We start from the raw sequence: 27,122 nt of genomic DNA, 5'->3' as shown, positions 1-27,122 counted from the left end.
TAAACCACGGCCAGGAGACATGATCATTTATACACAAACTGCTCAAATATACTGAGCACACAAGAAAGGGATACAAACAAAAGTAAATTCTTCAGCTGAACTCTGAAGCACCATCCACACCCGAGTTTTCAGCTAGAACCCTGGGCCATGTCCTGCTAACAACTCAAAGAAAAGCAGTTCTGCGCACATAATACACTAACCAACTCCTCCAACACTGGTGCCTTTCAGAACTGGTTGTGTAAACAGTACTCCCTGTATACAGAAGAGTATTAATATAGAGAAAACATGGTGCATTATAGCAGGCCTGTCTATTCTATGATACTGGTTGTAGTTATAAAATTTCAAAATAAAAAATGTAAAAGTTTATCAATGAGTTTTGGCCACAAGACTAAAAAGTCACTCTGTGATGAGTGCATAAAGCTTCAATAAATTTATGGCGTCACTTGGGGCAAGGAGAAAAAAGCTCTCCAATCCATCATGCAATCGTAAAACTTCAAACCTCCCACCTGATGCTTCCATCTGGCTCTTTAAAATATCTGAACTATTATTACCTTTTTTGCAGAGGCAGATATTAGCTAAGCGGCCTGATGAAAGGAACTGGAAAAGGAAGTAAGCCATTGTCAAAAACTGGCCATGATCATGCAAAACCCAACAGGCTGAGTGAGGTGTTCAAAACCCCTTTGTCCCTCGAGGTGAGGCACTGACCTCGGATTCACTTTCTAGTTTGGTTGCCCTGGAAACCTGATGAAGGTGGATGGCCAGCTGTGGGATGGGCGGGCCTGCTTCCGGAAGGTGTCCCGGGAGGTACCCTGCGCCTGGTCTGGGAGGGCTGCGACTGCACATCAACACCTGCTGGGAGTCACAGCTCAGGGTCCCTGAGTGCAGTGGGCCTATCGTTCCTGGGCCCTGACCCTGGCTGTTACAAGGCAGAGTGCTCTCTGATGGCTTCTAAGCCAGGGCGGCTCCTGTGGCCACCTGTGGGGACATTAGAATTGTGCCTAAAGCTGCCCCCTGGCATGGTGCCCACGGTGTCTTGCCTGTCCTGTGTCCTTCAGAGCAAACTGGTGTCAGACGTGGCCTATCCGGGTCTTGCGAGTTTAACGTGTAGTCGAACTCAACACCAGCTGTGGTGAGTGCTGCACACGCTCTCAGCAGAGTCTTCAGAACCAACCAAGAACAACCTTTCAGAAATGGTTCAACACCCTTAAAGGTATCATGAGGTTTAGGGCAGAGAATAGCAAACACACAAAGAAAGGAGAGTATGCATTCATTAAGGGGTTGAACTTAATGAATTATTAGGTGTTTCTAAATAAGAGCAAGGCACCATGGTACAGAGGGAAGGAAATTCACCCAGGAACCAGATCTGGGTTTCCCTCTGGCTACGCAGCTGTGGCGGTCAGCGTCTACAGGGGCAGCAAGGATGATCAACTGTGCTTCCCATCATCCCCTGCTGTTGCTACTGACCAAACCACTCTCAGTTAACCCCAGAAAATAAAAGGCTATAATCTTTGACTCCATAATTCCATTTTTGGTAATCTAATCCCAGGAAAAATCCTAAATAAAAGAAAAATCCTTCTGTAAAAATGCAAACTGCTGAGTTATTTCCTACTTACAGAAAAAAATTTTAAAACAACCAATTGTCTGTGAATCACAGTTTACTAGAGTTTACCTAATAGAATACTATGAAACCAGTAAAATAATGTTAATTTAAAAGCAGTATATAATAAGCAAATTCCATAATAAGTAAAGAAAGTAGGATAAAAATTATACAGACAAAATTATTTCAATTATGTTTTTAAAAAACCTATGCATAGAAAAAGAAATGGAAGCCACAGAATCATTAGGGCGGACTGCAAGTGGAACTTAAATGTCTTTTTTTTCCTATTCTCTAAACTTTCTCAAATGAACATGTTTACGGTGGAAAAATAGTTACATTTCAGTCGCATTTCCAACACGTTTGTTACTCAGTATCACTTTCTGTAGTCAATCTTGTGCTCATTATCTTTTCGGGTTTACTATCCTAATATTAAGCTTGAAAATATCATGTCAAATCAGGATGGTTATGTTATTCTGAAAATGTAGACTGTTATAAGAGAAACTTTCTAGCAAAGGCAAGATTTAAATATCTTTTATTTAATTAACAGAGCCTAATACTGTTTCTGACACATACTGGGCACTTATGTATATTTGTTGAATAATTAACTTAATTTCTGCTCTGTAATTCACACCTCTAAAGAGCTGTTTCCTCATATTGCCTGGAATACCTAAAAATTCGTATTTAGATTTTCACGGACTTAAAGTAAGACAAAATTAAGATCTTCTGAGCAAATCATTCCTATCCTAATATTAACAGGGACATTTTATACCAATATACTTACCATAATAAAGTTTGGGAAAAAGTAGCACTTAAAATATATCAAGACGTTTACAAACCTCAAATTCTAAAATATGGGAATTTAAAATTATGAAAGAAAAATTGACAAGGAACTTTGCTATCTTTCAGATTTAACTTCTCAATTGTTTATCTATATTCCTTCCAAAGGGATCTTACGTTGTTTCTACAAACATAAGAGGTTCTTGGGACACGGCTAGTTATGGTGTAAGTAAATAAACTTTACGAGTATGTGAAAAGACCCATGTTAATTTTAGAAAGTATAACATAAAAAAAGGTACTGTGCCACAGTTTTAACTTCACTGTTTTAATATCATGAAATACAAGTACAAAACATTGTACAAGTATACTCTTTACTACATGGAGATGGAATAATACATTTGTGTTTTTACCAGAATCTGTATCACCCAGTACTAGCCACTGTACCAGTGGCTTTCCATAGGGATCTTCTAACACTCTTACGAAGTATTATCATGAATAAAAAAGCTCACAACTCCTTTAAACCATCACAGATTTATATTTATCTTAATATTCCTGTTCAGCTGCTTTGGGGAACTGTTAAGAAGTACAAAATCGCCTCAGGCAAGAGTTTTCAGTGCGTAATTTTGTTATTTCATGTTGGCCAAGATCTCCTTTATGTTAGCATTGCAAAGGCTCTGTGCACTTATATCGGGTTAGAAAGCGTTGTCTCAATAGCCCTCTTACTGTTTAGGAATGCAAATTACCACTTCCTGAAAAGTACAGAATGTTATCATAGTTATTGGCTAAGCAGTAATTCATGAAATTGCATTTACATAGGACAAATAACAGCAATAGAGGACCATAAAGCCCCACGTGTGCTAAAGAAAAACAATTTTTCAAATATTCCAACTGTTTTTCCTACCTCTAAACTGGTTTAACCACATCACAAGTGAGAGTAACACCAGCCAATAAAGAAAAAGTAAAATGTGCTAAACTGTCCAAAACTTCAGCTTCTATAGCATATCTCACAGTTTTCAGCCATTTCAGCTAAGACTTTTCTTATAACAAACAAACAAACAAACAAACAAACAAAATGATGAAAGCAGCATTTACTTTGTTGGAAATGCAAAAAATAAAAATAAAAATACTGCAAATTTCATAAAATATTTGAAACTAATTTTGTTTTTATAAATAAATAAAGTGGTGTTTATCTTTTTTTTAAATTTTAGTCATTCTTGCTGTTAAAAATTATTTAAAGTTATGTCAACTTTTAAGGATAAACTTTGGGGTATTTAAAATAACATGTTTGGAAAATTGAACCACATTTTTAATTGCCAGCATTATGCTTTGTTCTTGGTAGGATCATCTTTGTTTCTTCTTTTTACATCCCAATTATAAACCCTGGCCATATCTGCAAGATTTGTCAAAGAAAATGCAAATGCAATTCTAAAGATAACATTCAACGACTAAGTATTCATTCACACACTGAATCAAAGACAGAAATCACACACAAAAAATACTAGTGACTACAGCAAGGTGTAGTATCATCTGCCAAAAAAGGGAACAAAATTACACCAAAATCAAGTCAAGGCCTCAAATCAATAATTGTTTAGCATATCTAGTCAACTATGGTATTATATTTAACAAATATGTGCTTGACACTGTCAACAGTTTTATAGAGAGCCCCTCATCCATGATATTTCAAAGGTAGTTCAAAGCATACACTGACATGTAATGTTTAAATTATTACAATTATCAATCATTTTATCTCTTACCCTCTGTTTGGCTAACAGGACATTCACTCAATTTATTAAGCATCTACATCTTTTCCTTTCCACAAACACCACCCTGCGTAGGCCTTCACATATCGATTATTTGTTTCATGGATCATGCCTTTGGGGGTACATCCAAAATGCCACCATTGTACTAAAGGTCATCTGGATTTTCTCCAATGTTATCTTCTGGGAATGTTATAGTTTTTTTTTTTTGTCTGAATGAAGTCTCCACATTACCAGTCACGTGCCAACTCCTGCTCTAGGCCTCAAACAGGCCTGCCTTCCCTCACCAACCACTCAACACCTGTCATGTGCTACGTGCTGTGGAGGAGAGAGAGAAAGTGGAGCTCCTACACTTGAAGAGCTCCCAGTCTGGCATGAAAAAGAATAAATCACTACATGCAACGTGCACCGGGAGCACAGAGGAAAATGTCCAGAAATGTTCTGCTGCTTGAGCCGACATATGAAAGATAAAAGAGAGGAACCCAGGTAAACAGGGGGAAATCAGTGTAGATAGGAGGAACCAAGTGTGGACAAAGGACACAGCACATTTGGGGGCCGAGAGAAACCGATCGGGGTTATTTGGAACTTGGGTGCACTGGGAGAGGGCGCCCACGTGCGCACCTTGCATGTGACAAAGAGCACTGAAGCATTATAACCAGAGGAATAAAAACAAGTGTGACTCAGTGAATTCGTGGTGGAGACAGTGTAAAGGACAGATGTGAGGAAACCAGACTAGAAAACTACTGAGTCTAGCTTCTAGAAGGCCAAAATGAGAGTAACAGCAGTGGACAGAGAGGTTTACAAGGGAAAGCTGACAAGAATCTGGTGATTAGTCGGCTTCTGGTGATGAAAGAGAGAGGAGCGAAGGTCGACTCCCACGGTTCTGTGCTGGGTGACTGTGCGGGGCCGACGACTAGGCGACAGGAGCGAGCGGCTGGGTCAACATGCGAGCCCTCCCCCTCGAGCAGAATACCTGCCGCTGCCTGTTCTCTCTGCCTTAAATACAGTCTCAGTCCTATCTTCTCAAAGCCTGCTCTGAACTAATTCCAGCCCACACCTATCTTTCCCTAACTTTAAACTGCCTTGGTGTTGAGTACATGAAGTGAACTTACTTATATTTTGCTGTGAGACGATCATTCAGCAGGTTCACATGTGCAGTTGTAACAGAGCAAGACTTCGCCACTCTTCTTGTTTTGCACTGATCCTCTCACCAGCCCATGCCCCATACAGCTGAGTACAGTTGCAGGAACACAGGAGACCCTTAATAAATACACTACTTGACTAGCTATGAAGATGTCTTGAGAAAATATTTGAAAGAAAAATACTCATTTGCTAAATCGACTTTGCTGTTTCCACACTTTCACACTTCAAATTCAGATTAGTCTATCTATAAAGTTATTAAATATTAGTTCCAAGTATGTCATTTACTACTCTCATAAAATCTGCAACTTAACATCAGTCTAAGAATAAGGACATTCTTTTCATTAAAGCAATGCATGTAAGAACATTGAAAGCATCTTTCTCCTTTCCCCCCTTTGCCTTTTTTTAGGAAAGGATACTGACTTCTGTGGTAGTAAATTGATCTCGAAGAAAGTCGAGGTCTTCCTCAAGAGAATCAAGATTCTTTGTGGCAGTCGATAAATTCTTTTCCAACAACGCCTGAGCTTCATCAATATCATATTCAAGCATTACATTCGCCTGAAGACAGAAAAGCATGACAATGTCCGAACATTGACCCAGTGCTTTACAGGTTAGAGCAGGGGTTGGCAAACTACAGCCCTTGGGCCAAATCCGGCCGGCCGCCTTTTGTCCTAAGTTTTATTGAAACCCAGCCATTTCTTTATTCACTTAGACTTGCATGCTACAGTGGCAAAGCTAAGTACTACTTGTGACAGAGACCGTGTGGTCTGCAGAACCAAAAATATTTACTCTCTGGCCTTTAACAGAACATTTACTGACCCCTGGTTTAGAGAATATATTCACATACATTTTATCATTTACTCGTCATAACAACCGTGGTGAGGCAAGTTACCTTCTCTACAGTTAAGAAAACAGAGGCTCCAAGAGGTCAGGTTACCTACGCTTTCGGGGATACTACATAAATGGAAGAATTACCATAAGAACCAGTACCTTTAGTTACCAAATCCTATCTTTCTACTAGCTCTATTGTGACACCAAATAGTATTACATTCAGATCAACTGAAATAGTTGTTTCTGAGCTTAAGATACCAAAAGTTTTCAAAAACATATGTATTATCTACATTTGATCCATTGAGAGAAACAGCTGGCTTTTACTGCCCCCTTCCTACCTCCAGAGTAAATGCTGACACAGGGGGAACCATACTCCTAGCACCTGACTTAACACCGGGCATTTCCTGAACCACTTTCCTTATCTGACAAATGGAATTTAAAAATTACTCAAAGGATTGTTGGAAGAATTAAATGAGACAACATGAAAGTGCTTAGCACAAAGTAGGTGCTACATTCTTATTGACTGAATATGCCAATCCATGATAATTAGAAAACTGTATAAAAACTCAGATTGGACTAAAAATATTCAGTGCAGAGTAAATCCCTCTCTAAACCCAGACCCACAATCTCATTTCTCAATGACTGATGCTTCTTATTACTTTTTCTTTTCCAGAAAATTTCTATACTTTGCTTACTTTTAACAAGAGAACATCGAATACATTTAAAAACACTTCATTCATGTCAAAAAACATCAATCATTCATTCAGGAAGTACCCTGTGCCAAGTATATCTCCTTAGTTGATTCACCCCTAAATACTGCCTGATCAGCCTCTCTATTTGACGGTCTAATAGTCACCTCAAGACTGACATGCCCAAAACACAACTCCAAGTCACCCTGCAAACCTGTTAGTCCTTTGCCTGCGATATGAGTTACAAATATTTTTCCTGTTGATTGTCTTTTGACTTTGCTCATGGTTTCTGAGTTTTGAGGCCTGAAAAACCATCCTTATTTCAGGGCTCCAAATAAGTTATCTGTGACTTGGCCTACAATTTTGATGGTGTCAGTATTTCATCACACATTTCAAATGTGATCCACTTGGAATTCACCCTCGTGTAAGGTGGGCTCCAGCCGTAATTCTCTCTCTCTCTCTCTCTCTCTCTCTGTCTCTCTCGCTCCCTGTTGTCCCAGTCTAGTTTATGAAATCATCTTACCCCCACTTGCTGATTAAATGTGCGCCAAGGGAAAAAGAAACAAAGGACAACAACCCCTAGGATCTGGGCTACTGGGTGGGTAGCTGTTCCATTTACAGAACTAAAAGTAAACAAGTATGGGAGTTATGCTTGTAGAAATAAATGTACAAACTCTGAAAAGATTACAGCTAACAGAAATCAGGAGGAGGAACTAAGGGACAGAGAAGTGAGTTTCCATGTACGAATCTGCCTATCTTTCATGGCACGAGACTGCCTCTCAGGGATGACTCTACAGGATAGCAAGCGGAAATCCTCCCAGTTGGGAGAGCTGAGAGCAGTCGTGACTGGCTGCTTTGTATGGGAACTTGCCTGAGGTAACAAGACCTAGGGATAGCTAGCTGGACAGTCAGGAATGGCTTGGCTGGTCGATCATGGGACTGAGAGGAGTAAAATACGAAAAAATCACAGAGAAGGTCTGTGAAATCATCAAAATTGAAATATATGATTCTTAAAAATGGGTTCTAACCTCAAGGTTTTTGTAATAATCCTTGCCCCCTCAAATTTAGAGATCTTTCTAGAACTAACAAACTCTGATGATGAAGAAACATCTCTCTAAGGTTCAACAGCACCTTCTGTTACATTTAAGAGCTAAAGCATTAGCTTGAGGGCAAGCAGGGCTCTGGTCCGTTTTGTTTTGATTGGGAGGGACTCGAGCGTGTTTCCGCGGCAATCTTCCTCACACCCCGATCCCCCTGAATGCCACCCCTTCGTTCCTTCCACAGCTTCAACAATAACGCTCTAGAAATGTCGGCCAAGGAAGCTGTGGCTATTACATTTACTTACCCCCAACCACAGACACACTTTATCAGTAGGAGGAACTGAAGCTTTGCAATACAGGTTATCTGCCAGTAAGAACCTGGTCTCCAGTGAATTGGTGGACTCCTTCAAAAACAATGACAGTACTGTAAACAGTCCATTTTCACACCAAGGTTATAAGGAAGAGATCACAGAGCTGAACCTAAGCCATTTAAAACAGTCCTATCACGCAGACTAAGTAGAGTGGTAAAGAAAGGAATGCTGGAGCCAGACGGATGGGCAGGGAGGCTTGTGCGTTCTGGCTCAGCTCTGAAGGCTGTGGCAAGCAGAGTTCTCACACACTCACACCCCCCCCACACACACCCCAGTGCCTGGCACAGAGTAAGCACTAGACAAGCGCTATCTATTATTACTTCATCAGTGCTTCATGCTCAACAACCAGTTTTCTGAAGCCTCTTATTAAGTTCATGACATAAAAAACATACTAGAAATGTAGTTATTCTACCAGTCAAGTAATAAATCATATATACATACACATACACATAATATTTTAAATACAATATACTTATGACATTTGACTTTTACAGCCTGCTCATGTAACAAATATTGGATGAGGACTTGGAAGAGTCCCAAATCCAGTTCTGCCAGTAACTAGCTATGTAACAGTGGTCAAGTGTAACCTCTTTGCAAATGTTGCCTCAGCTGTGAAATGAGAACCTGAAACGTCATTTCTAAAATTCTTTCCAGCTCTATAAGTACTGGACTCACTCCTTATTCGCAGAGAGAACAATAACAATAACAACAACAAAAACTGTTAGATGCTGCTACCTCAAAATGACGCTTCCTTTTTGTACTTAAAATAATTTCAAATTGCATTTAAGTTCTGCAGATACTACATATAAGTAAAATACCCCAAGAAGTGTGGGTCCTAGAATTAAACCTGACTTTTGGCGGAAAGCCACATGTCTGTCTGTGACGTCAGTACACGTGCTCAGGACTGGTTCAAATACCAGTGACCAAGGAGTCAAGGAACATATGTCTCTGCTGAAGTATCCTGGTTTGCTCATGTTTACAAAGAAAAATGCACTTACTTTTTTCTTCTGCATGTACTTTAGAATTTCTAAAGTCTGCTTAATTTCAGGAATCTGACCTTTTAGCCTGTGAATAAGAAAAAGGTTAACTTAGTATTTGGCACCAGGACACAGTCTTACTAGCTTTGCATTTTCTACTGATATGTTTTGAGGACAATTTATAAATATGAACTATTTAAGATACTTTATCTCTAAGATATTTAATAAATTTTGTTTCTTAAAATATTTAAGATATTTCAGACATATTTATTAAAATACTTAGATATAATAGCAAATATTTACGGAATGACTACTGTGCACAGAGTCCTGTTCTATACGTCAAACCCCCCATCATTAGTTAACATTTCTAGAGAACATCATATTCCACAGAGGTGATTCAGAGGTTCTACATTTAATTAGAATTGCATTTTAAATACTCATTTTTAAAATAACATGCATTCAAATACTATATTCTAAATTGAAAACCACCAACTCCCTCAGTCACAGGCAGCTCAGCGCCAGCACGTGCAGGGGCAGCTTCTCAGGCCTGCGCTTCCCACACTGTGAAAGCGCTTGAATGCCTCACACACCACAGTAAGATCCGGCACAACTTTGCGATTCTTTTAAGCTTTGGGTAATTTTTCTTTAACTTTTATGTTGAAAAATACTTTCTTTTCAAGATAGGTAACAACTGTTCTTAAAATTATAAATGGACCACTGTTTGAACACAAGAAACTTAAGAAAACAATGGACATGATGAGACTGATCAGACTCAACAGGTAAGTTCTATTATAGCTACTAGAAACCCAACTAGCCTGGAAAAACTGGACATCCACACATAAAACACATGAATCTAGACACAGACGCTACACATTTCACAGAACTTAAGTTCACATGAATCACATACCTAAAGGTACAATGCAAAACTATAAAGCTCCTAGAAGATAACACAGGAGAAAACCTAAATGACCCTGGGTATGGTGATGACTTTTTAGATACAACACCAAAGGCACAATCCATGAAAGAAATAATTGATATGCTGGACTTTATTAAAATTAACAACTTCCACTCTGCACAAGACCCTGTCAAGAGAACAAAAAGACAAGCCACAGACTGTGGGAAAATATTTATTTGCAAAAGACACATTTGATAACGGACTGGTATCCAAAATACCCAAAGAACTCTCGAAACTCAACAATAAGAAAATGAACAATTGGATTAAAAAAATGGACCAAAGCCTTTAACAGATACCCTACCAAAGATATACACATGGCAAATAAGCATACGAAAAGATGCTCCACATCATATGTTATCAGAGGATTGCAAATTAAAACGAGATACCGCTACACACCTACTACAATGGCCAAATCTGTCCAATGGCCGTGCCGCAGAGTGTAAACCCCGCCCACCAGGAGGGACTTGAATTACTCCTGTTCCCACACACATTAATGGCCAAAGGAACTGATAACCCTGAGGGAATATGAGCTGATGGGGAAAAAAATGGTAATCTGATAAACTCAACTACAAAATAAAATAAAGACAATAAACTCGACAACCTGTACCAGATGAAACAAAATCAAATTCTACAAGATTATACAGTGAGTATTTTAAAATACTTCAAAGAGAAAAGACAGGATATTGGTAACATGAAGAAGAAACAAGTAGCTGTAAGAAGAACCAACCAAAAATACTAGGTATAAAAAGTGTAATGGTTGAAATAAGGAACTCACAGATATCCATTTAATTGCCAAAAGACAAATTACCGAAATAGCAGAAGAGAGGAAATAATAAAGAGACAGGGAAGGCAGAATTAGAAGAGTCAACATCCATATTAACAGGAATCCCAGAAGGAGAGAAGGAGAAAAATTAACAGATGACAGAAAAAATGAAAAAATGATAATCACAAAATTTCCAGTTAGAGAAAGATAAAGCGCATATAATTCATGTGTTAAAGAGTTCACCACAAGAGAATGAAATACTAAATAACTTTTTTTATATACCTACCAATAATTACTTTACGTATTTTTTAAATAGATCTTTATTGGAGTATAATTGCTTCACAATACCATGTCAGTTTCTGCTGTATAACAAAGTGAATCAGCCATATGCATACACATGTCCCCATATCCCGTCCCTCTTGAGCCTCGCTCCCACCCTCCCTATCCCACCCCTCTAGGTCATGGCCAAGCACCAAGCCGATTTCCCTGTGCTATGCTGCTGCTTCTTATACAGCTGAAGGTAAAGTTAAACGACAGGCTGCAACAAAAGATTTACAACACCTGTAAAGAAAAGGTTGGTATCCAAACTACACAGCCATCTGCTGCAAAACAACTCAGTCAAGCACAGAAACAGTTTTTGTTGCACAGCTGGTATCACAGAGGTGAGGGAACTTTCAGAAAAAATAAAAGGGAATAAAACTGGAAAAGGCTTTGAGTTGAGCAGTGAGGACTAGAGAAAAGCAGGCATCTCAAGGCAGGTGACAATACCAGCTGTAGACCTGAGCCTGGGCCCCCGACGCTCAGCTCAATGGGGGAGCTCATATATTAAGTGCAAGAACTTGGAACAGGGCTCAAGCAGTCCAAGGCTGATGAAGACCCACAGCTCCTGCAAAAGCAAAATCCTCTATAGATAAAAGCAATCCACACAGGTATCCATGGTTACAGGAAGCTGACATATAGTTAGTTCAGGAAGAATTTAAGAAAGATATCTTCACAAAGACAAATTATAGTCAGATAAAACAAAAGAGATGACAATCTTGAAAGTATCCAAAAAGAAAAATTAGTTTATCTAAAAAGATTTAAAATAATAACCATATGTTGTTTACATGGAACACCCTTAAATATAAATAATAAATAAGTTGAAACAAAAGGGATTGGAAAAGAGACACCAGGAAAATGTTAGCCACCACTCCTGGGTATATATCTGGAAAAAACTATAATTCGAAAAGATACATGCACCCCACTGTTCATTGTAGCACTATTTACAATAGCCAAGACATGGAAGCAACCTAAATGTCCATCAACAGATGAATCGATAAAGAAGACGCGTTACATGTATACAATGGAATATTAGCCATAAAAAAGAACGAAATAATGCCATTTGCAGCAACATGGATGGACCTAGAGATTGTCATACTGAGCGAAGTAACTCAGAGAAAGACAAATATCATATGATATTGCTTATATGTGGAATCTAAAAAAAAATGGTACAAATGAACTTATTTAGAAAACAGAAATAGAGTCACAGATGTAGAAAACAAACTTATGGTTACCAGAGGGGGAAGGGGGGAGGGATAAATTGGGAGATTGGGATTGACATATACACACTACTATACATAAAATAGATAACTAATAAGAACCTACTGTACAGCACAGGGAACTCTACTCAATACTCTGTAATGACCTATATGGGAAAAGAATCTAAAAAAGAATGGATATATGTATGTGTATAACTGACTCACTTTACTGTACACCTGAAACTAGCACATTGTAAATCGACTATACTCTAATAAATTTTTTTTTTAAATATTAGCCAAAAGAAAGCCAGAGTAGCTCTAAGTGTCCAACAAAACTGACTAAAACAATAAGCATTATTTTACATAGGGTTAAATTCACCAAGAAGACTTTGTAATTCTCAAATTGCATGCACCTAATAGAATAGACTAAAAAGCTTTAAAAAAAAAGGATAGAAATTGTTTCAGGTTAAGCTGGCAGCAGACTAGCATTTGCACCTCTAACTGTTCACGTAGCAGAGAGCTGCTGAGGTGATAGGAGCTACAGGGCTATTCCTGCAAGGGAACAAAGTGACAGGTGAGCTGATTTCCTGCAGCCACTTTTTACCAAAGAGTACATGAAGGGACATTTCTCTTTATGGAAATATGCCAGCTTATTAATAAATAAAAAAATAAATAACAATTAGAACATCATCATTTTGCAACTCATAATTAATGGATCCAGGAATTCAGTATCATTCTAAGAAACAACTAGATACTATCTGCCTCTTAATGGAGAAACAATACACAAACCTATGAAACAATGTTGCCAAAAAAGAAAAAAAACAAAGAAACGAAAGAGAAGAAAAACCTGACTATGAACAAGACTGCGTATACAACTATCAACTTATAATAAATAGAAAGGGCAAAGAAACATGCTTGAAAATCCCACAATTGCTTTGAAATTTAGCAACATACTTCTGAATAACCCATAGATTATGAATCTAAATGTGAAAGATAAAACAATAAAGCTTTGAGAATAAAACATTAAGAGAATATCTTCATGAACTTGGGATATTTCTTAAATACGACACAAAAAGCACGAACCATTAAGGAAAAATTCTTAAATCAAACTACATTAAAAATAAAGGGTGATGACTCAAACAGTATATCCACAGTGCTTCCATTTAAAAAAAGAAATCGGAAGCCTACCATATACCACACATAAAAATAAACTTCCGATGGATTAAGAAGTTAGATATGAAAATGAAAAATTTTAAGACTTTTAGAAGAACACTTAGGAGTATGTCTTTTTGAACGTGGAATACAAAATAGGATTTCTTAAACAATACACAAAAAGCACTAACTACTAAGAGAACTTTTGACTTAAAACATTTAAATTAAGAACTACTCATCAAAAGAAATCATAAGGGGAAAAAAAAGACAAATTACAAAAGCAAGAAAAATTTCTCACATATAACCTAAAAGGACTAGTATCCAATATACAAAGAATTCCTACAAATAAAAAAAGACAACCAACCCATTGTTAAATGAATAAAACTCTTCAAAAAAGTTTTCCACATTTGCTGTCTCCATCATTCTTCTTTGAACCACTGGGCCAACACTGTTCCCATCCAGAACACCAATGACTTCCACTTTGCTAAGTCCAAGTCCATTCTCAGTCCTTATCGCACTTGGGTGAGCCATCCGCAGCATTTGACACAGGTGATCATTCCCTCCTCCATGATACATTTTCTTAGCTAGGCTTCCAGAACCCCATGATCTCCCAGTTTTTCTGACCTCACTTAAAGCTTCTTTTCAGTCTTTTTTGCTGGTGTTCCCTCTTCTCCCTAACTTCTTACTGTTGCAATGTCCAGATCTTTGATCTTCTCTTCACTTGATGCACTCTCTTGGTGATGGACCTCATTCAGTCCCCTGGCTTTAAATGACTCCCAAATTTTTATCTCCAGCCCAGATCGCTCCCGAAAGTCACATTTTATATATTTAACTGTCTACCTAACACCTCCACCTGGATGTCCAAAAGGCATCTCAAATGTGTCCAGAATTGAATTCCTCCTGATCTTCCCCCAAACCTGCTCTGCCCACAGTCTTCTCAGATGGTGGTAACTCTCCCTTCCAGTTGCTCAGACCTGGGAGCCATCCCACATGCCTCCACAGTACTAGAGTTGCCAAGGTAACTTTGACACACGGATTCCCTCCGCTTCCCCAAGGCTTGGTCCTGAGGTCCATTTTCTTCTCTATCTGTAACTTCCGTGCAAATGACCTCAAAGCCAATGGCTTTATGCTTCTTTTTGAAATTAAAATAAACTTTTATTATAAAAGCAGTAAATGTACATTGTAGAAAATTAAGAATACAGGTAAGCAAAATAAGAAAAATGCCATTTCCCACCACCCAAAGATTACCACTGTTAATATAACATTAGTGTCAATTCTTCCAGGTATTTCTGTGCACACACACATTTTTTCCCCAAATAAGAAGAGATAATGTTCATAGTGTTTTCTATCCTTTTTCCTATTAACACCCCTCATCTGTCCATGTTGATGACTTTTCATATCATCTAACACCTAGCCCTATTCAAATTTCCTCAGTTGTCACCAAAATCAAATGAGAAAATATATCTAAAAACAAACTTTTGGTTTGTTTTTTGTTGTTTTCTTTTTTTTTGGTTGCGCCGCGTGGCTTGTGGGATCTTAGTTCCCTGACCAGGGATTGAACCTGCACCCTCGGCAGTGAAAGCGCGGAGTCCTAACCACTGGACCACCAGGGAATTCTCATCTAAAAACAAACTTTTGTATTTTTGCGTAAGTGGTACCCTCACGCCCAGACTACCCTTCCTCACTGGAGCCTGCCTCCAAACTCATAACCAGGCTTCAAAATTCTACATGGCCATCTGCTTCTCTTGGAAGTTTCCCCTGAATCCCTCTGTCCCCCTTCAGATCACCCGTTCCCCTATGCTAACTCATTACTGTGCACCATAACACCTTGACTGCTATACTCTGTGTACTTATTTAAATATCTATCATGCCCCTAGACCATAACCCTGTTGAAAGCAGATACTGGACCTTATTTCACCCAAAACAGTATCTGGCACCTATTAGGAATTCCATAAACATTCAACTGACAGAAGAATGCTGTCACATGTGTATAGCAGGTATCTATAGGTATTTATTACTGTGAATTGATTTCATAAGCTACTATGAACATACAGGGGAATAAAGGATCGAGAGCAAGAATACTTCTTCCCTATCACTTATGAAGTCTTGGCAAAGTCACAACTTCTGTGGGTTTCTCATCTCATCGGCAAAATGAAAAGAATGAACTAGACATTTAAGATGTTACGATCCTAGATGCTCTGGAATAAGGACTTCAATATTCATTCTATTACGTTTTCAAAAGCATCTTTAGACTGACAATACCAAAGTGATGGTGAGAATGAAGAACAACTGGAACTCCCATACATTGCTGGTGGCAGTGTAATATGCTAAAGCCACCTAGGAGGACTTTTGGCAGTTTCTTATAAAATTAAACATACACTTACCATACAAGTCAGCAATTCTACCCCTTGGATAATTACCCAGGAGAAATGAAAACATATGTCCACCCAAAGACCTAAAACCAAATGGGGAAACAAACCATATGTCCATCGACAAGCAAATAGATAAAAACAGACAAAAACTGTGGTACATCCACATACAATGGAAAATGACTCAGCACTAAAAAGAAACTAATTTACTGATACACACAACACCATGGATGACGCTCAAAAAGCATTATACTAAGTGTAATAAGCCTGACGTAAAACAGTTGTTACTACATGCTTCCATTTATATGGAGTTCAAGAAGAGACAAAACTAATTTATGGTGAAAATAATCAGAACAGTGGTTGTCCCTGGGAGTGCGCAGGGTTGGGCGGAAAGGGGCAGGAGGAAACTTCCTGAGGTAACAGAAATGTTCCATATATTGATCTGGGCAATGGTTACAGAAGTGGATACATTTATCAAAACTCATCAAACTGAACATTCAACACATAGACATTTTATGTGTATGCAAATTATGTCTCGATCTTCTAAAAGTTTAAGCTATACAATATTAATTTTAAAACCTTAGAAATTCTGCACTTACCTCCTTTTCTTTTGAGCAAGGTTGAGCTCCATAAACTTATACTTCTGGTACTGTTCATCCAGCTTCTTCAGTACTGTATCTGCAGTCTCATTCCCAGGCTGTTTCATGAAGGAATCTACATCTTCCTTTAATATCAAAAAGAATACATTACAAATTTTAGAATTCATACCTCTGATTTTTGACTGCTTTAGCTTTATTTTTAAACATAAAAAGAGCTTGTGTTTCTTTTTCTCCAAAGGCTTGTTTTTAACTAAAAAAGTAGTTATAAAAAGTTAGAGACCATTTCAGACAGTGCACATACATTATGTAGCTAATTTATTATTCTTCCACCTTCCTCTTTTTATTTATATATAGGGAAAGAAAGATGACCTTGTCTGCTTTATACATCCGCCATGCAGCACTAGCAATAAACATGAAAATTACCAACAGTCAAGTACATTGCCTACTCATGTGCCCTAGCCACAAAACGATTCAACAGGCTGTGTGCCAAAATCATAGGTTTTATTACCGAAATTTTTAACTCAACAAGTTCTGCCACAGATATCATGCTAAATATGCTCATTAGGATCCCAAAACAAGTCACAGCTGCTTCCTTGAGTATCAAGTGGTTGAAATAAAGTAAGCCTAAAAGGCAAACTTAACAATCTTTTGTAACAGGAATAAATAAGCAAAAGAAAAGCAATAAAACTGAACTGCATTTTTTTTAATGTATACTGCACATGCTGGTCCTTGAAGAAAAGCTAGTTAATTAGTTAAGGATCAGGAACTAAGTGAAACTATATGGAAACTTTAAGGAGATTCTGTAACAGCCTTCTAGTAGTTTAAAGAACTTTAGCCCTTCATTGCAACTAAGTTAAATTCAATTATCTCACAGTTTCTGGGATCTCTACATCATTATTCTTATCCATGCTTACTAGCTATAAGGGAGTATTTCAGCAGAAGCAAGGCAAGAAGAAAAAAGAAGAGAAACACAGCAAAGGAGTGAACTATGAAGCAATCAAGCTAGAGACTGTGAAAGAAATTGAAAAGGTGAGGCTGAGGCAATGGCTGAGTTCTGCATGGAGATGAAATGCATGCAGTTAAAATGCAGATAAATGCATTTTGGAGATAAAATGGAGATAGCATCTTCCTAGAACGCTCACTGTAGGATGAGAAATGTCAAAGTTTTTAGCACATGTTATTAGAAGCTTAGACTCTAGCAAGGAGAATTAACTACAGCAGCATAGGTTTGTGGTTAAGAGACAGGGGCTGCCTGGTTTGAATGCTGGCTTCATCACATACTAGATGACCTTGGGGAAGTTATTTAACCTTTCTCTTTGGCTCAATTTCCTCATCTGTAAAAAGAAAAAAAGGACCTTTTCCTCACAGGGGATTAAATGAGTTAGCACGTGTAAAGTACTTACAAGAGTACACAACAGCTAGTAAGTGTTCAACATTAGATATGTATAAGTGAACAGATAAAGGTGCCAAGAATTCCATCTTGGGGTGGTGGTCAGGAAAAACTACAGGGAGGTCATATCTGAACTAGATGTTGAGAGATGGAGAGGTCAACAAATGGACAAGGCGGGAAAGGGACAATTAAAGAATAGAAAGAAAACAAATTACTGCATCAACGGGAATGGGGAAAAGGCAAGGTGTGACTTTTAACCACTATCATCACAGAAACTAATATATATTAAGCATCTACTTGCAATACTGAAAGCACAGTCTCTGTTTCTCGGGGCAACTCTAACTACCGTTACTCCTATTTCAGTTAAAGAAACGGAGGCTCAGATTGTAAAACAATATGCTCAAGATTAAGCAGCAACTGGGAAGTAGAGGCATGATTCAAACCTTGTTCTATTTAGAAACCACTGTTCTTTCTATAATACCATGCTATTCCGATTAGTTTAGGAACATACAAATATTTATGTAAATTTGGATTATTTATTATATCATATTGATAGAAATGTTAAGGTCTAGAAAAGATAACTTGTGACATTTTAGGGAAAATGCATTTTAAGATAACAGCTTATAAAGCCCTTTGATAAAGTTTATCCTCCTGAATTAGATTTCTGAAGCCATCTCTGGCTGAGCACCATGGGTGTGGTATTTTAAGGCACTATGGAAATTCAATCAACACTTAGTTATGAGCTTATACTGTGTCAGGTACTGTGCTAGCGGCAGGAGAAATGACAGGGGGCAAGATAATGACCTAACTTCCCTCCCAGTGGCAGAGCATGGCATAGAAGTAGAGCTCTGCAGCCCCACAGATTGCCCAAGTTCAAAGCCTGGGGAACTCACTTACACCCTGTGTGACTTGGAGCAAGTTACTCAAGGGCTCTGTGCCTCTGTTTCAACATGTACAAAATGAGAATAACAGTATCTGCCTCTTACAGTTTTGTAAAAGCATTAGGAAAGTGCCCGGTATTCAACAAATTTTCTCTCTTGTTGACAGTTACCTGGGAGATGAGTGGAAAGAAATAAATGGCACGGCTCAGGGAGAAAAAACAAAATAACTGAAGAAAATAGTACAAAACCGAATCAGCAAATGCAAATATGCACAGAATGTATATAAAAGTGGTGTAAATAAAAGAATAAATAAAAGAAATGGGTCTTTTGAAGGCTGGAAGATACCATGAACAAAAAGGTAGAGACAAGGCAATATAGGTACAAACCAAAAGGTTGAGAAATTTCCATTAAGATTTTATAGTAGTTCAGGCAGAATTGAGTGGAGAAAGATGGGCGATACTGGCCTGGAAGGCCACTCAGGTTTTCTCTCATTATTCAAATAATATCCAAATACTATTTCGAGAACAGCCTTACGGGGGGACAGGATTGAAAGCACTACTTGTTTCCCTCTGTTTGGCCTTGGGTTGGTCTCCCTGCTCTGTGAAGCCTCCAACATCGCATTCCCTGCTTCCTCTCTCAACTGCACACGATTTATTCTCTAAGTCGTTAAGACCGTTTAGCTAAAAGCAAATGTGCTTACACAGCGGCTTCACTTAGACACCTTCTGGTGACCGCCCGTGGCCGACTGGCTAAAGCCGCAGGGGCCCAGCGGGCCACACAAGGCCTGCAAGGTCTCCCCGGTCCGACGCTCCCCTCCGCCTTCTTCCGAGGCAACTGGCCACCGCAGCCCTTCAACACACTAGGTGCCATTTCCTATGTTCACACCTGAGCTCCTCTGCCTGCTCACTGTACCCCGTCACCATCTGCGCATCGGCCTCCCCGGCATCTAGGCTGACTCTCAAGCTTCTCACCGCCTCCGTTTTTCCGGGAAGTAGGGTCGAAATCCCGCGTCGGGGATGGGCTGGTGGCGGGGGGAGGCGGTCCCTGAGAGCGGCCCCGCTCCCGCTCCTGCTCCTGAGTCCTTCGCCCCGCGCCCCCCCCATCTTCTGGGGCCTTCTTGGACCGCGCGCCCCCCGGCGGGTCCTGACACAGCTCAGTCGGTCCTGGCACGGAGCGGGGAGAGCGGACGGAGCGCTCTCTCCGCGGTCCTTTAGCTCAATTCCTTCCCCCAACAACCGAGGCCGGGCTGGGGGCCAAGAAGGAAGGGGTAGCTCACAGCGTAGCGTCAAGATACCGAGCACCAGCGTGTCTCTTACCACGAAAACGGCCTCAGGAATCCCCAGGTGGAGCCGCCGCCCGTTCCCTCCGGCCACTTCTCCCAAACCACAATCTTCCTTACCGGCCGCCATCTTGGGGAAGCAAGCGCGCGACTAACGGCCTGTCGAGCTGCCTGTAGCCGGGGGCCTGTGATTGGCTCGCTCACAACGGCAGGCCCGCCCCTCGCTTGTGAGTCTGCGCATTCATTGGCTCATAGGAAGTAGCCGCCCCTTACCCGTCGGACGAGTCCCCCAACCTCTGGGTTCTAATTGGTTGCGCGCAGGTGATTGACAAGCGTGGAAGGACTGCCGAGGCGAAGCTGGCTCTGCTGGGAGGACCAATACCTAGTCCTGGGAAAAGGGATTCCGGGGGTTTTGTGGGTGGGCTGGCTGGAGGACCCTGACAATCGGGGACCAAGCCGGAACGGAGCCCATTACCACCCCAGAACACGCGGCACTCTCCAGAGTAGCCTTCGAAGCGACCCGATCCCTTCTCGGATTCAAGCAAATCGGGATCTAGACGCCACCACAGGGCCTGGGTCTCGGTGTCTTTCTGGGCCCACCATATTCACGAGCTTCCTGGCCCTTGAAGGGGACTTGTTTTGTGCCTGCTTCCGGGTGGACCCAGTGGCTTCATCCTAATAAACACTCCGCCCATTTTGTCACAATTTACCGAAAGCCACCTTTGATCAGACTCTCAGCACCCCAGCTCAAACGTTTTCAAAACTTCACAGTGTGCATAGAAAATCCTAAGAACTCTTCCAATGCTTCTAGGCCCAACGCATTCCCCAAGATCATCCACCACTGCAACCCTTTGAAAGCAAGTAATTATTCTTCTATCTGTTTTCTGACATCTAACCACCGTGTTTGTTCCTGCGTTTGCCTGCACTGTAGTGCTTCACAGTACACCGGTGCTTCATCCACTCATACAAAGCCTACCATGAGACAGGCCCTGTCTGAATAAAGGATAAATGTCAGTTTCCTTACTTAGTGGGGACACATATATAACAATAGTGATTGACATTTAATAAAAACGAACTATGTGCAAATCACTGAGTCATGTTCTTTAAACCCCACAGCTCAGTGTCCCTAATATCACCCCTAGTTTGCAGACAAGTAAAGGGACTTAAAATGAACGATTGGTAAGATAATAGAATCAATGTTATAACCGTGACATACGGGGTAGGAAAGGAGCACAGGTGAAGACACTACGTAAGTCATTTTAAAATGAGAATTACAACACGTACCAACAAGGCTGTTGTAAAGATTAAATGAGATTATGTATGTAGAATACCTAATAAGTACTTGCCACACAGTAGGGCTAAAGCAATGAGGAAACTAGGCGAGGCTGAAGAAGTGCGAAGAGGGAGCGGATGAAACTGCAAAAGTGGGAGAGAGGGGTGGGGCAAAAGGACTGGGGAGCGGGAGGGTCTGGAAAACTTGGGAGATGACAGGGCCTGAGGAATGAGGAGGGAGGTGGGGCCAGAGGTTGGGTAATGAGGAGGGGCTGAAGGAATGCGGAAGGTGGGTGGGACAGAGGACTGAGCTACAGGACGGGTGCCAGGAGAGGGGAGTACTAGAGAAGAGGCTGGAGCTGGAAGAGTGAAACAGTTGGGCGGACCTGTAGAACTGGAGAGATGTGAGGACCCAGGGGACTAGAGAGAAGGTAGGGGGTTGGAGGACTGGGGAGAGGGGCGGGGCAGAGGAATGTGGGCGGGGCTTTGAACTGGACTGAGTGGTGAAGGACTGGCTCCAACGGAGGGTTTAGAGGACTGGAAAGAGGGCTGGACTAGAGGAAGCGGGGGTTGGGAGCTGTAGAACTGTCAGTAGGACTAGAGGGTGCCAGGGCTGAGGCCTTGGAATACACGCGGTGGATGACAGGGGGAGCCTCTATATAGTAGTAACAGAAACTTAGAATATGAAATTAAACAATACCATTATGTTAGAATTAAAAAACATGAAACTGTTGGTAGTTATATAATGAAAAGTGCTAGATACTGTTAAAAATCCCAAATCGATAGAGAGAAATTAAAGAATGCCTGAAGAAATTGCTATACTGTGTTCATGATTTGGAATTACTGATTTTGTTAGGATGTCTTACGTCTATTTTCTCCAAATTTAACTATAGATTCGATGTAGTCCTAATCAGCATAGAAATTGATCAGTTGACTGTAATATTTTATGTAATTCAAAGAAAATGTGAATACCTGAAACAATCTTGAAAAATATGAATAAACATGGAAGACTAATACTACCTGATTTTGAGACCTACAGAAAACCATGATAATCAAGACAGTGTGTTATTGGACTAAGGATAGACCTTTGGATCAACAGAACAAAAAAGAAAAAATAGACCCATAAATATGCTGTCAGTTGGTTTTTGAGAAAAGTACCAAGACAATCCAAGGGGAAAGGAATTTGTTTTTCCCAAATGTTGCAAGAACAACTGGATAACTATATAGAAAAAGTAAACCTCTACCCCTACCTGTCACCAAACACAAAAAGGTATGGGGCACGGGTTCAATCCCTGGTGGGACAACTAAGATCCCACATGCCACGTGGCATGGCCAAAAAATATATATAGCTCAAAACCAAAGGAAAACATTAAAATGGGCAAAATAGTTGGACGCTTCACACACTAAAAGAGATGTTGGAATGGCCAATAAGTGTATGAAAAGTTGCTTAGTCATCAGGGAAAGGTAAATTAAACCACTATGTCATATTACTTACAAACCCACTAGAATGGCCCAAATTTAAAATATGGATTTTGGGCAAGAATTTGGAGCAGTAGAATTCTCATACACTGCTCGTGGAATAAAGTGGAACAGTAAGTTTTGGACAACTTTTGGCAGTCTTAATTTTAGATAAACACCTACTCTGTGACCCAGCCATTCTACTCCTAGGTATTTACCCAAGAGATAGATCCACATTTATCCACAAAAAGATTAAAACAAGAATGTTTATTTGCTGTACAGTAGAAACTAACACAATATTATAAAGCAACTATACTCCAATAAAAATTTTAAAAAATAAAATCAAAGTTAGATTGTAAATCAACTATATTCCAATAAAAATTTTTTTAAAAATAAAAATTGAATTAAAAAAATAAAATAAAATCAAAGTTAGGAGTAATATAAATAAAATGAATTTAAAAATTAAAAAAAGAATGTTTATAGAGTTTGTATGTGTATATAAATTTAAATTTTAGTTTAAAAATAATGAGTATGAAGAAATATATCTTCAGATAAAAACTGAGTTTATCACCAGCATAACTACATTAAATAAACTTCTAAAAGACGTACCTGAAGAAGAGGGAAATGATTCCAACGCAAGAAGAAATGGTGAACAAAGAATTTGTGAACACATTGCTAAGTGTAAGCAAAAACGTTTCTCTCTAACACTTTTAATTTGGGGGGCTAACAAAATGGGACAGGACTAAAATATTGGGTCACTATAGTCCATAAGTTGGGAGGGAATACCCTTGTAGTTTAGAAGTGTTCTGAGGTCCTTGTGTTATTTGAGAGAGGAGATTAAGATGATATATTTTTTAACATCTTTATTGGAGTATAATTGCTTTACAGTGGTGTGTTAGTTTCTGCTTTATAACAAAGTGAATCAGCTATACATATACATATATCCCCACATCCCCTCCCTCTTGCGTCTCCCTCCCACCCTCCCTATCCCACCCCTCTAGGTGGTCACAAAGCACCGAGCTGATCTCCCTGTGCTATGCGGCTGCTTCCCACTAGCTATCTATTTTACATTTGGTAGTGTATATATGTCCACGCCACTCTCTCACTTCATCCCAACTTACCCTTCCCCCTCCCCGTGTCCTCAAGTCCATTCTCTACGTCTGTGTCTTTATTCCCGTCCTGCCCCTACGTTCATCAGAACCAATTTTTTTTTCTAGATTCTATATATATGTGTTAGCAAACGGTATTTGTTTTTCTCTTTCTGACTTACTTCACTCTGTATGACAGACTCTAGGTCCATCCACCTCTCTACAAATAACTCAATTTCATTTCTTTTTATGGCTCAGTAATATTCCATTGTGTATATGTGCCACATCTTCTTTATCCCTTCATCTGACGATGGACACTCAGGTTGCTTCCATGTCCTGGCTATTGTAAATAGTGCTGCAATGAACATTGTGGTACATGTCTCTTTTTGAATTATGGTTTTCTCAGGGTGTGTGCTCACTAGTGGGATTACTGGGTCATATGGTAGTTCTATTTTTAGTTTTTTAAGGAACCTCCATACTGTTCTCCATAGTGGCTGTATCAATTTACATTCCCACCAACAGTGCAAGAGGGTTCCCTTTTCTCCACACCCTCTCCAGCATTTATTGTTTGTAGACTTCTTGATGACGGCCATTCTGACCGGTGTGAGGTGATACCTCATTGTAGTTTTGATTTGCATTTCTCTAATGATTAGTGATGTTGAGCAGGAGATTAAGATATTAAGTTTAGTTTTTGATAATTTTGCAGGATAAAGTTTCAAGGCTAACTATTAAAACAAGAGAAAGAGTGCATCACCTCAAAAACACTGAATGAAGAATCTCAAGAGTATTGAATGTCCAAATGGATGTTTATTTTACTCGGAAGATGTGGATGATTCAATCAGCCTGTAGAGAGATCATCATTTGTTTTCACCTCTGATTTGGAATCTTTTTGCTTTGGTACTTCTTCATGGATTCTGTCTCTGTGAAAGAAAGACACATGTGTATATCTTTCATTATTTCCACATATTTTTCCTTGTGGTTATAAAATAAATTACAAATAGTTTTACACAAAACTCTGGTTAGTCTTCTCATTATCTAATAGTCGAAGCTTTGTCAGGCCTCCTAAAACAAACATTCAGGAACCAGGTGGCCCCAAGTGCATGGACTGAAGGCAGAAACCTTGTAAAGACTCTTCTAGAAAACAACACTCTGAGGCAATGAACACCTGCATCATGACACTTCCCCATATGCTTCAGCTGCACCTCATCCATGTTACCACTGCTTGCTTCCACTTCTGTGCTCAAGCTGTTTCCTCTGCCTCTAATGTCAAACTTCTATCATCTATACACCCACTAGTTGAAATTCTCCTTATCATTTGGTACACAATGCCCTGAAACCTTTTATCCCTGAATTAATTGTTCCCTCCTTTGACCTCCCATAGTGCTTTGGCTTTCCTATCTGTTTATATGCTTGTCTGCAATATTGTTTCCCCTCTCCATTGACTGGCTATCCATTTTAAAATATAGCATTCAACTTAGGTATCACTTCCTTAGGAAAGCTGTGCCTGAAACCTCCAGACTGAGCTACCCACCTCTCCAGCACTGATCTCAGTTGCGTTTGTTGAATGAATGAATAAAAGGCTTGCTGACTAGGTATCAGAACCCAGTTGATGTTTAACAACACAAGTTTGTAGAGGATTGGCTTTATACAGTTCTGTGTCTCTTTACAATGCTGAAAAGGTTAGAATTCGTTTTTCTTCTATGAGACACCAACAATGCACAAAAGATTATACAACTCTGTTCTAACATGTGACTGCACATCCCTACCAAGGACCTAAGTAACAACAGGTCAAACATACGTTATTTCTTGTGGATGGAGCGGAAGGCTTGCTGGTCCTTAAGCCTGGCTGGGTATAAATCACGGGTTGAGGTGCCATTAGGGAAGGAGCTCCCATTGGAGTTGGAACCTATGAATTCAAATGCAAAAGAAAACAAAAAAAACTTAATTAGTATTTTATTGCTCCCCTAAAACAATAGTACCAAGAGGACAAGTAACCACTCTAGAGCAAATATTACATTTAAAGAATGTCAACTGAGAAGATGCCAGCTGAGTAGTGGCAGACCCTGGAGATAAACGTGAATGACAAACTAGAATTTGAAGTATCGATATTTCACTCAGATGCTGCTGGAATATTCTGTATTCAGTGAAAATGAAATATCACTAGTTTACAAACCAAGTGCTTTGCAGTTTCTGAAGAAGTAACAGCAACTTGCACTGAAGAAGCTGCTGAAAAACCTCCAAAGAAGAAAACAAAAAAGATGACCCAGAGCCATATGAAGTGGAAGGGATATGGTAATATGGGGGTTACTCGTGATTGAGATAAGAACAACAGTGGGCAGGCAGAATCCTTACTGGAATAGTTTCAAGAGAGAATGAGAGGAAAAAATACAACAAACTAGTGAATATAACAAAAAAGAAGCAAACTCACAGATATAGAGAACAAACTAGTGGTTACCAGTGGGGAGAGGGAAGGGGGAGGGGCAAGATAGGGGTAGGGGAATAAGAGATACAAACTACTATGTATAAAATAAATTAGCTACAGGGATATATTGTACAGCACAGGGAATATGCTGTGTATTCACAGCATATTCACAGAATATCCAATATTTTATAATAAGTTTAAATAGAGTATAGCCTTTAAAAATTGTAACTCACTATATTGTACACCTGTAACTTGTATAATATTGTACGTCAACTGTACTTCAATTTTAAAAAAAACTTCAAAAATCATTCAAAGACAAATATCATATGATATCGCTTATATGTGGAATCTTAAAAAATGATACAAATGAAGTTACCTACAAAACAGAAATAGACTCACAGACATTGAAAACAAACTTATAGTTACTGAAGGGTAAAGGCCAGGAGGAAGGATAAATTGGGAGATTGGGATTGACATATACACACTACTATATGTAAAATAGATAACTAATAAGGACCTACTGTATAGCACAGGCAACTCTACTCAATACTCCATAATGGCCTATACAGGAAAAGAATCTAAAAAAGAGCGGTTATATGTATATGTATGACTGATTCACTTTGCTGTACACCTGAAACTAACACAACATTATAAATCAACTATACTCTAGTAAAAAAAATTTTTTAAAACTTCAAAAAAAAAAAACAGGGAATGAGAGGAAAAGAAGTAGTTACACAGCCTATAGAGAACTATTTTAAGGAATTTTTCAGTAAAGGGATAAAATATACTACTAAATGG

General features: G+C 39.4%; 1 protein-coding gene and 1 long non-coding RNA gene across 4 annotated transcripts; both read right to left on the bottom strand.

The window, feature by feature from the left end:
- Nucleotides 1–2,683: 2,683 nt before the first annotated feature.
- Nucleotides 2,684–25,793, bottom strand: VBP1 (VHL binding protein 1). 3 transcript variants are annotated; one of them, XM_082376444.1, is made up of 6 exons: nt 25,701–25,793; nt 16,535–16,659; nt 9,201–9,267; nt 8,137–8,235; nt 5,691–5,829; nt 2,684–3,764 (listed from the first exon to the last, which is right to left on the bottom strand). In XM_082376444.1, exons 1-6 carry the CDS (start codon nt 25,776–25,778, stop codon nt 3,694–3,696), a joined length of 579 nt encoding a protein of 192 aa, XP_082232570.1. In that variant the 5' UTR covers nt 25,779–25,793; the 3' UTR covers nt 2,684–3,693. The 3 variants fall into 3 exon arrangements, with proteins under 3 accessions (XP_082232570.1, XP_082232568.1, XP_082232569.1); XM_082376442.1 differs by lacking the exon at nt 25,701–25,793 and adding an exon at nt 20,122–20,260; XM_082376443.1 differs by lacking the exons at nt 8,137–8,235; nt 25,701–25,793 and adding an exon at nt 20,122–20,260.
- On the bottom strand, nt 10,291–16,522 carry LOC309620306. The gene is made up of 2 exons (XR_014239506.1): nt 15,951–16,522; nt 10,291–14,698 (listed from the first exon to the last, which is right to left on the bottom strand). It is a non-coding gene; the product is annotated as an uncharacterized lncRNA (long non-coding RNA).
- Nucleotides 25,794–27,122: the final 1,329 nt, after the last annotated feature.

This window comes from Balaenoptera borealis, assembly GCF_965194805.1.
Source record: "Balaenoptera borealis genome assembly, chromosome: X".
Lineage (NCBI taxonomy): Eukaryota > Metazoa > Chordata > Mammalia > Artiodactyla > Balaenopteridae > Balaenoptera > Balaenoptera borealis.
Note: the sequence above shows the minus strand (reverse complement) of the source record. Positions and strands in the feature narration are given on the sequence as shown.

Bases quoted from the DNA above. Each gene is read 5' to 3' on its own strand.
- VBP1 (XM_082376442.1), bottom strand. From the start codon at position 20,214: ATGGCGGCCGGTAAGGAAGATTGTGGTTTGGGAGAAGTGGCCGGAGGG. The intron at 9,268-16,534 runs GTAAGTGCAGAA...TCTTATTCACAG, and splicing joins CTTGCTCAAAAGAAAAGGAG to GCTAAAAGGTCAGATTCCTG. The intron at 3,765-5,690 runs GTATCCTTTCCT...CAAATCTTGCAG, and splicing joins ATTTACTACCACAGAAGTCA to ATATGGCCAGGGTTTATAAT.